Source organism: Polypterus senegalus, chromosome 1 (genome assembly GCF_016835505.1).
Source record: "Polypterus senegalus isolate Bchr_013 chromosome 1, ASM1683550v1, whole genome shotgun sequence".
NCBI lineage: Eukaryota > Metazoa > Chordata > Cladistia > Polypteriformes > Polypteridae > Polypterus > Polypterus senegalus.
The window spans coordinates 43,496,889-43,508,237 of NC_053154.1; the positions used below are offsets into that span (position 1 = coordinate 43,496,889).

The window sequence follows — 11,349 nt, forward strand, 5'->3', positions numbered from 1 at the left end:
CTAGGGTGTCCTGGTGCCAAGTGCACATATGAACACCCTTATGCTTGAACATGGTGTTCGTTATGGACAATCCATGACGAGCACAGAAGTCCAATAACAAAACACCGCTCGGGTTCAGATCGGGGAGGCCATTCCTCCCAATCACACCCTTCCAGGTCTCACTGTCATTGCCCATGTGAGCATTGAAGTCTCCCAGCAAAACGAGGGAATCCCTAGAAGGTATGCCCTCTAGCAACCCCTTCAGAGACTCCAAAAAGGGTGGATACTCCAAACTGCTGTTCAGCGCATATGCACAAACAACAGTCAGGACCCTTCCTCCACCCGAAGGCGGAGGGAGGCCACCCTCTCGTCCACCGGGGTAAACCCCAATGCACAGGCTCCGAGTCGGGGGGCAATAAGTATGCCCACACCTGCTCGGCGCCTCTCACCTGGGGCAACTCCAGATATATATATAAATATAAAGATATTTATGCAAGATGATATTTTTATTTCTATCATTCACATTCATACAAAATACCAAAAAAATGAAAAGGGTCTGAAACAAAATTTGGGCCCCCAACTTGGTCAGTACTTACCCTTTGGCAAATCTCACAGCTCGTAAATACTTTCTGTAGCCAGCTAAGAGTCTTTCGATTCTTACTTGGGGTATTTTTGCTCATTCGTCCTTACAAAAGGCCTTGCATGCACTGCTCTTTTAAGATCTATCCACAGTGTTGAAGGACAGCCCCCTGGACACACTGACAGTCACCGAATGTCCATAAACAACACCACCACAATGCCTTATTCAGCCAACTCAGTCCCTTCTTTTCTTTCTTTTTCTCCTCGAATCCATTTGCCAACCCTACTCCTCTCCCCACAAGCTCCGTCTTCCGACTCCGGCTCCTCTACTGGAGTGAGGCGGCCCCTTTTATGCAGTACCCGGATGTGCTCCAGGTTCTCTGCGACGATCATCCGGCAGCACTTCCTGGTGTGGCAGAAGTGCTGCATGAGCACCTGGTAGCACTCCGGGTGTCCCTGGAATTCCTTCATCCACACTTGGAAGTGCTGCCATCCAGGGTTCCATAATTGTCCGGGTGCCCCCTGGCAGTGGCCACAACAGGGATGAGCTTCCCAGCTCCGTTCTTGTGGCCCCCATGGAGACCAGGGCGGTTGCCCACTCATGACCCAGGGGAGGTACTGTCCCTTAGGTGGACCTTCCAGGCGTCCCGGCTGGGGACTCTACCACAACAGACTTTCAATGTTTAGGTCGGGGAACTGCGAGGGTCATGGCGAAACCATCAGCTTGCCCCATCTTGAGGTAGTCCATTGTAGATTTTGAGGTGTGTGTTCAGGTCATTATCTTGTTGCAGAACCCATCCTGTTTTTAACTTCAACTTTTTTACAAATAGCTTTGATTTTTGCTTCTTAGATTTAGCAGGTATTTAAAATATCTCAATCCATTCTTCTCTCTACCAATGACATGGTATTTGTCCCCCCTTTACCTCCTAACATACCTTTGCACGTTGTGGCCAAAACGTTCTATAGTCCACAGGACTGGTTTTCAAAATGCATCAGGCTTGTTTAGACATTTATTTGCAGACTTCAGGTACTGAATTTTTTGGCTAGAATGAGTGAAAGGCTTTTATCGCCTACTATGAAGGTCATATTTGTTCAGGTGTCGCTGCTCAGTGCCCCACCACTCCAGAGTCTGCTAAGGCCTTCCTGAAGATCATTTGCAGTCAAAATAGTGTTTTTAATTTGCATTTTCAGCAATCCAACGAGCAGTTCTTTCAGGTTTTCTTGCTGTTCCAGTCCTAAACGTTTCTACCGTTTGTTGCCATTTCTTAAAAACATTACAGAGGCAAGAGTTACCTGAAAACGCTTTGCTACCTTCTTGTATCCTTCTCCTGTTTGCTGAACGTTATTTGAATTTTTAGAGTGCTAGGCAGCTGCTTAGAGGAGTCCATGACTGCCGACTGTTGAGATAAGGAGTGAGGAGTCGGACTTCATACAGCTCTACAATTTGCAGCACCTGAGAGTCCCCAACAGTGACTGTGAACAAGTCAAAGACCTAACAAGCTAGTTAAGGTCCGAGACCTTGGGGGCGAAAAATGATCTGAGACCACAGACATTTACATGGCACTCCTTTCCTTTTTCCACTGGACAATTGTACAAAATAAAATGAACACACTAATCCCACACAAAATGCTAAAATGGGTCATCTTTCCGTTCCTGCCTTCTGGAGATCGGCTCACCTTCTGCTCACTTAACTGTTTACAGTAACAAACGTTGCCCAGACTTTTGCATGCCTTGTCTGCGCTCTTCATAGTACAGGAGCACAGCAGGCGTTCCAGGTGTCTTGGTCTTAATAATCGAGGGCTACAGGCTTATTGGTGCTTTTAGAACTGAACCTTTAACTATTTCTTTAAAACGTTTGTGTTTCATCAAAAAGCAGTAATGTGGATGAATGAGTTATTTAAATGTGAGATATTCTTGTAATTTTTCAATACATAGTGCAGCTGTTAAGAATGTTCAACATTAAATACACAAAGATGAAAGAATGACAACAGTTATGGTCACAATACTTTACCATTCTGTAATAAACCAGCAAGATTAATTTAAAATGAGAATTCAGCACATTAGATCTGCTAAAACTCCACACCTCCTCTGAGATCTTCTTTGAAGCAGGAATTTCATGAACTGTCAATCCAGAACTGCACTAAGCTGAATCTTCAGACTGGCACAGACGTGACAATCTGCTACTCTCACTAAGCGCGACTTGCCCTGATCCTCTCTGGTGGAACCAAATCCACCACAAATTAAGCCCAGCATCCTGATTTAAGTGAGACTTGCTAAGCACACTTCATAAAATCCCCCAGGGCTTTTGTTGCTTTCCTTCATTTTAAATTATTTACCTTCATGCTCAGATGGGTTGTTTCAGCTGTTTAAACTGGCTGAACCTCTGCAATCGGTCCACACTGAACAAACGGAGCCTCAGCTCCTGGACAAGATGGATAACCAGCACGTTTACGGAAGCAGGACTTCATGAATGGAGTGATTAAGGACTACAAACAAGGACCTGCAGCCTTCCAAACAGGACGTTTAGACGACATTTCTAAATGAAGTGCTCACATTTTCAGAATGTTGCCCACTAAACACTTGATCAACAACAAAGTGGACACCTGCTTTCCACAAATTATTGCATTTAAAAACAGATGGAGTAAATGCTTTCAATAAATGTGACTTTAAACAAGTTGACTTGCAACACAAATCCTAACATGTCTGTTAAATAAATGCTAACTGCTCGGCTGTAACAGAGGTGTGCGCTGCTGGGGGTTTGGAGGGGCGCCCAAAGCTCAACACACAATCAGCTGAAAGCAGCACAAGTACAAACATGGCTTCTCTTTGAAGGACTTCTGCTCAGCCATTCACAAGGTCCAATATTCATAACTGACAAATGAGCAGATAATTGCAGAGGCCAAGAAACGAGTCAACACATTATTTCTTTTAAAAAGAAATTTTACTGAACGCAGAGGAATTAGAACTTTAAGCCATTAACACACAGGCTCCACCAGCTCCCTTGATTTTTTCTTCGGCTCTTCTGCTGAAGAATTTCGCTTTCACAATAACTGGCTGTTTTGGTAACTTGCCTTTGCCCAACACCTTGAAATAACCCTAAATGACAAAAAAAAAAAAAATCAGAATTAAACATTTGAAATACTTACAAAAAAGAAACAGAACCAATGTCCACAGTGCAGAACAATCCCTTTTCACGTAATTTTAGGAGGACGACACTTTGGAACTGTGCAACCAAAAGATCCATTGGCACTTTTTATTAGAACTGAGCTGGCATTTACTTGGCCCAGTTCTGTGAAAACACACAAAGCATTAGGAGGAGGAGATCCTGTACTTCTAGATCCACAAGCACAACTCTCCCAGCTCTGAATAATAACTCAAGTACAAAGTGAGGACATCTCCTTTTATATTGTGGCAGCTAAACAGACAATAAATTACTGGATCAGCTGGACTACACCAAAATATCTCTAGTTTAGTCTCCACTTCTGCATTACATCGTAATGTGCCCAGGTTACCAAAGCCACACATTGTTACTTGGCTCCCATTCTCTACAACATGAAACCTAAAAAATGTTTTAAAAGCGCAAGTCTCAGGTCTCAAAAAACCTAAGCAATGAGCACACAAGCCAAGGGAAGATGATGGTTACAGACGGGCAGCAACAGAGAGAAGGAGCTCCTTCAGGACTATGGGAATGTGTCTCCAACTCTACAGTTTCCCCAATTACACATAAAACAAAGTTGTGAACGGCCCAAATAACTTGAGTTTTCACATTTGAAAGAAGTCAACCACCTGCCAGTGGATACCAGGATTAAGGGGTCGATGGCAGTTTTTGAATCTACTTGGAAAATCATTACTAGGATAAAAACAAAAAGACCAAAGGCAAACTGCACAAACCAGACGATGTATTCTAGAGGACAAATGCAGTCTAGAAGATCTGCACAATCCTTATAATTGTAGGAAAAAGCCTGCAGTTCAGGTTATTTTATTAAAACCAAGTGACATGTGCTGGTGTAACACTACAAGAGGGGAAAAAAAGCATTTGCTCAGAGGAGCTTAGTGATCAAAGTAAAAAGTGGGAGCCGACTTTGCCCGGTGCACATTCCATAGGTGCCATAAGCACTCCTTACTTAGCTATAGCAGCTAACACTGAGTTCACAAGCAGGCTGGATGGTTTCCTTAAATTTAAAAATACAAGTTGAATGTTTGGGTCACCTGTATTACATTTTTGATCCCACTGTAATTGGGGTAACTACTCCGTTTAGCCCAGCATCTTATTCCTTCAACGACTGCTGCCGTCCATAGCACTGATACTTGTGTGCTACGGTGCAAGTCTCGTCGTCGTGACCAACTGATTTACTCTCTCTGCGTCGTGCTTGTTTTAAAATGTTGCTCTATATTATTTGCCAAAAGTAGTAGTTTCCAAGTAAAGACTCACTTATTTTTACATTGTTTTCTAAGTAGCTACAAATAAAAGCCTTCCACTAAATAATCAGGGTGTGGAGGAAATTAAAGTTAAATCCATTCAGTTGCTTCAATTGTGAAACACATACAGGCTCAGAGTGGCTCAATAAATAAAAGCAAACCAAAAATCCTACTGAACTCCAGGAGGTGGGAGCTACTGATGTGTTTGAATTGGGTCAGCAATGTCCACTGGATTTTATGGGGTAGTTCAGGAAGAATCCAGAGTCCAGGCTCCACTTTCAATTTGATCACGTGTGGTGCACAATTAGAATGCTGGTTTTGTGAAGGGCCATGTTGTTAAATTTCAGTCACTTGAGTCTTTACAATATAATTCATAACGCCTTATTCTTTACACATGATGAGGAAATAATACAAATTTGAGGGTTGGGGGCCAAAGACACCTCACAGCACTATTAAGCTTACTTGGATCGCACTTTTGCTTCAACTATAAAGGGAAGAATATGAAACGGTTGAACCCAATCTGTGAATGAATGCCTATTTCTGCCCAGAACACTCAACTGCCAGCCAATGCAGAGAAGTTCATTATTAGTGTTTAACATTTAACACCACTGAATAAACAAATGCTAATCAAATCAATCAGCGTGTGTAAACTTTGCGCTGCTTTTTGATCATGTCACTTTGTGCCCACTGGCAAACCCAATTCTGTGAATGGCTGCGCTTACATGTGTCATTTGTTTGGAAGACACACAGTGGGCAAAAAAAATAAGCTATAAATATTAAATATACAAAATACCACATACAAGAGGGGACCACAAATTCCTGGAATCAATGAATATCACGAGAGTAGAATGAATGAATGAAGTTAAACTATGACAGATATGTATTAGGGCTGTCAAAATAAGCCAAAAAAACAAGTTTTGAATATTCAAAATAAATAATTTAAATATTTGAATAAACCAAAATAGGTTAACGATTCTAGACATGTTTATACATGCTTTTGTACACTTTGTTATAGTAATGGGTGTAGTGGTGTCCACAGTAAGCACACACACACACCAACAGTGGGGGGTTTACTAGCAGGACTTGGGACATCTGTTATTTAAATGAAAGCCATCAAAATCCGAAGCATCTGCACCACCGTCTTTCTTTTAGTCTAGTAAGGTGACCAGGAGCGAGAGTCCTTCTCAGGCCAAGATGAAATCCTTATGAGCCACGCATGCTGGCACCTCATGACACTTGTTGTGTAAACTTATTGTGACATACCCTGCTGCCAAACTGACAGCAAGCAACAGAAGACAGCAGGCAAGATGAAAGTGCATTATTCTGGATATGCCAATGAGCATGCGGCAGGTATGGTTTGTATTGCTCCAAAAAAAAAAAAAAAAATCCAGTCGACGCACATGAAACAAGCAGGATCGCCGGAGTATCAATTCAAAATCTATTTGTTTTGCTCCTTTAGAGATGAAGCAGTATTTTAATAAATGGTTGGCGGAATATTGTAATTGTTTTAAGCATTGTAAAGCCAACAGCCTAATACGTGTTGGATGATGAGGCTCTTTATGTTCGGGGTTTTGAAGCTGTTATAACAAAAGGAAAATCAGAATTGGGATATTTTCCATTTGCTTTAATGAGAAGGTTTTAGCATTAAACAATTTAGGTTTTAAGGGTAAATGGGACAGAATCTGATGCAAAACGATACTTTAAGTACACAGGAGATGCATTTAAGGAAACTGCTCCAAGTATACTTGTAGATCAAACTGAAAAGTAATGGGATCGGGGCTACTATTATGTAATGAAGGGGGTAAGCTGCAGGTTTTTTTTAATGAAGACAGTAAAGCCATTTTAAGTTAAATAAAATGGCCCATTTTGGAAGTGAAGTGCAAGACGGATCAACACTGCAGCTTTGTGTAGGACGTCTGGAGTAACAATGTACAAATTAGTGCAGGTCAGGATTAATGTCAGGTTTTGCTTTTGAATTATGTATTTAACTCAAATTATATTTGAATAATGACATTCGATCTGAAAACCCTAGTAGGCATACATTAAGTCTTATCAATCAGTCTACCAAGTGGCATTGTGCAGAGTTGAGCGGGACAACTCAGCTATGCTTATTTTTCCAGAATTTAAACGTCCTACAGTTTTTGATAAAGATCCTCTAGCATCTAGTGAAGGGGGTAAGGAAATACTCTAGTAGATGGGACAGCTGGGGGATTATGTGCTTCTAACTCCCGCTGCTTAGCCAACTAACTAGCTGCTTACCTGTGACAAGAGCTTATTGCTTAGCTACTACACATGCCACCAGGGCTGTTCTGAGACAAGTGATAACAAAAACACAAAAGGATACAAATTTTACTGTACCAAGCCTCAGTATTAGTGACCAATGCTACATATTCACCCACATCAAAACTAGTTAGCTTCATATGTATGAATGGCACTAGATGAAAACTGAAATTCAGTTGGAGAGAAAATGTTTGGGGGTTTCATGTGCCCGTTAACATCTGTGGAAATGCAGAACAAGTTGAGACCCACTTATACCCGCCTATCACCACCCCGGTGTTCCCTGCATCCATTTAAGGAATCTCGGCTGGCCTGAAACGGCTGCCTATGTTACAACGACAAAACATGCTGCCCTGCATATTTAACAGCTACCTAGATATTGTTTTACAACTCCCACACTAGACTAGGGCTGTGCAATGTTTTAAAAGTTTGCACTGTTATTTCAAAACACTGATGTACGATACCATCACCCCAGGTCACCAAAGAATCCCAACTTGTGCAGCCACAAGGAGTGCTAATTTTAAGGATTGCAAGCTTCCATAAAGGGTAAGAAAGTACGGTCACTCTGAGACTGGGAGCACCACAGCAGCAGAATACTACAAATATACCCATGCAATTCCCCTTCAAACGTTGTGAATGATGCACTAATCAGGCTGCCTTCCCTTAGCTACAGTAAACTTCTGCTAAACATGGCACTGGAATCTTACATGGCTACTGCTGTGAATGAAAGTGGACAACAAGCTTGCAGATGAGGCACAAACGATTAAGAAAACATGATGGCAGCAGTTTGGCACTTTCAGGAAGTTTCTGCAAATGTTTGTAGCCAATCGAGAATGAATGAATGATATCAAACCATTAGCACAGTACTACACTATACAGACATTATATAGCTCGGCAACTCATTTTAAAGCAGCAAAATGTAGAATACTCCTTGGCTCTACAAACGCTGATAAAACCTTCACATTAAATTAGCCTCCATGAGAAATTGGTGAGGATGCAGAGGAAGAATCACTTTTCCACATTCCCAACTCACATCCAACTGGGGCAAAATGTACAGTTCAAAGATGAAAATGTTGACCTTTTAAGGAGAATGCAAATAAAACACATAAGCATGAAGGAACACAGCAGCTAAACCGAGACACCACTGTAAAATACTAGTGTGTTTTAAATTTATAGAAAACGCTTAACTTTAGAACACAATTTAAATGGTAATATTTGTGAAGAAACGTTGACTTGAAAAATACCAAACATCCTTTAAAGCTTGAAAACTGCAAGTTTCAAAAGCGGGTTATTCCCATTTGCACTGCAAAATGCTTGAACACTCTAATAATTGTAAAATTTTATATGCACTTCACTTGTCTAACGCGGGTGCCAAGGAAATCCGCCAGACTAGGCCCAAAGAACCTCAAGAGATGCATTTGCTTTGTAAGTAATGTATAACAGCTTTAGCTGGTTGTTTGTTTGTTTTTTTTTAATCTAAATAATCATTTGGCCAAATGCATATATATATATTATATTAACTTTATTCAAAGTTCCTTATGGGAAGCAAAGTAAAAATGACTGTAGACCTTTACATTTGGCTTGTTCTGTATGACAAAATGTTTGTGCATTTTTAAAATAAGCATATAAAAAAAACAATTCCTAACACACGGGCTGCCTACACGTTTTTTCCAAAAGCAAAAGAGACAAATGCACATGGAGTCTACTCCTCCACATTCTGTAAAAAAACTTCCTATTATGGTCTGTGAAGGGTACTGCCTAAAAGAATTGATATGCATTCATTGTTTTATGTAAGAAACTTGCACAATATGCCACTCATTGGTTAAAATAAATAAAATGCCTGGTCAGGACCAGTTAGGAAGGCAGAGGAAAGGGCATCTAACAGACAAATTATCAATAGTCCAAATATACATAGAAATAAAAGTTAGTGTAACCAAAGTTGCAGGTACAATTTCGATGTGTACAAAAAATAAAAGGAACCAAAGTTAAAAGCTACTTACAGCACGCACTACATCAATGATGGGAGCAGGGCCGTCTAGCTTCTTGCCATAGTTCAGCCTAGTCTGCTCACTGACAAGTGTCCAAAGCTTGTCTAAGTTAATTGTTGGGCAAAAGTACATATTCCTCTTCAGGTGGTAGTGTCTCATACCCACTTTACCAAAGTAACCGGGGTGGCTGACAAAATAAATTAGCAAATGTTTATTATGCAGATAGATCTTTAAATCAGCACCAACACTAAAATACTCAAATAATTCAAGTAAACAAAACATAATCCCATCCTGTAACAGTTATAAAGAAATAATTTGAAGTACACCACTTGGCTTAAGTCCGTATGTACACATTGAGCTGAGGTGGTTTCATTTTTCTGGCTAAATTAACTTTGCATATGATAGATAGATAGTTTATTAATCCCAAGGGGAAATTCACATATTACGTAATGTGGGTCATATTTAAGTGTAGAAAAGTGCAGCACTGAAACCTTTAAACTCTATGCTGTTACTAACTCCAAGGAGCAAATCACATACATTAAACTAAAAACCCCTCCACCTCAGAAGTGACTGATTAAAAAAGTATCCTTTGTTTGACGAATATAAGAAAGCAATTTACATTTTCGCGCTATTTGAACACGGCAATAAAAAACACCACACACTTGACAAATGTGATCCGTTACATCCTGCGGGATGGATTGCAAGTATAGCAAACCTACATCCAATGTCCACAGGAGACTCGTGAATATCTCAAGAATAAAACATTAACAAACTTACTATTTGTCAAAGTTAATTCTGTGGTGATGCATACCACCAGCATTACCACGACCTCCAGGGTGCTTCCTGTGCTTGCCTGTATGGAGAGACAGATAGTTAAAGGGCATGTTTTTCGTTTTCAATTCAACTACCACTCAGATCGCTGTTTGATGATATGGATGACACGGGTTTGAAAATGTTAATCTTGTATGAAGTTACGAGTTCACATCAAGATATCACAGAATTATTTAGGTTTTAGGCCTAACCACCATACAGAACCCAAAGGGTACTTACCAACACGGCCATGGCCGTGGCTGACGTGCCCTCTTAGCTTCCTGGTTTTGCGTGTTTTGGATGGCTGCAAGTGAACATTAAAATGATGCTCGTTAATTCTACAATGTCAATCAAGTTGATTTTATCAAAGGAACCCTGCCATTAATGCTCTTGGCTGACATTTTCTCTTGTGCCCACAAATTCTCCACGGCCACGTTTTACGATACACGTGCCCTGAAACACATTAGCCAGAATTCAAAAGAAAGAAACAACAGAAGGCCGTACGCTCTTGCTGTAGCACTGAAAACAAACCTCACCAGTACACAGTACTCGAAACACTTAAACGTAGTGTCCTTTGCACTTTAAAATTCCATAAACTCCAATAAGGCAAAACTTGTAACAAATACACTTTCCAAAAACGACGAAGACACTCATTTTACAAAGCGTTTACATAAAACTTACAAAATGACATTAACCTCACGTGAAAAGGCCTTTCCACCATACTTTAGCTAAACAGCGGAGAAAGCGGCGTAAGAGCCGCACGCCTTCATAATCATTTTTATCCATCTTCAACAATACCTTTGCTTTGGCCATATATAACATATTAAGCTAGGTATTATATACATGAGAAATCTGCTTTTCCAAAGCTCTAAAGTGCAAGATGGTTACGGATTTTACTTTTCTACATAAGCCAGATGCAGCTAAACATCACCTACCATTTTTTGAGGGTGACGCAAAGAGGAAGCGAAAGGGAAGTCTCGCGACTTTTAATCGAGGTTTGAGATTCGCGCCGACACACCATCTTCGCGATACTGAGGGACCTCTACTGGAAAGGAGGAGGCACTGCAGAACATCTTTGTTAGAAGGGTCTGTTCCTATTTAATACTAGCACGTAGAAATGTTAAGTATCATTTTTACATTCGGCGTCGATCCAGAGCATTTTTATTTTCCTACGCCACTGAACTGTAATAAATAAATGGTCTTTTGATAGCATAACATAGCTAAACAGCATACTTGTAGTTATATTATTTTTAATTTTTAAACGCTGATAGAAGATTTAAGCAACTTAAAACTAAGT

The 11,349-nt window shown here is 40.5% G+C and overlaps 1 protein-coding gene across 1 annotated transcript; it reads right to left on the bottom strand.

The window, feature by feature from the left end:
• Positions 1–3,480: 3,480 nt before the first annotated feature.
• rpl27a (ribosomal protein L27a) lies at positions 3,481–11,045 on the bottom strand. Its single transcript, XM_039748372.1, has 5 exons — positions 10,988–11,045; positions 10,293–10,356; positions 10,020–10,095; positions 9,255–9,429; positions 3,481–3,654 (listed from the first exon to the last, which is right to left on the bottom strand). The coding sequence occupies exons 1-5, from the start codon at positions 10,988–10,990 to the stop codon at positions 3,526–3,528; spliced, it is 447 nt and encodes a 148-aa protein (XP_039604306.1). The 5' UTR covers positions 10,991–11,045; the 3' UTR covers positions 3,481–3,525.
• Between the last annotated feature and the right edge of the window lie 304 nt (positions 11,046–11,349).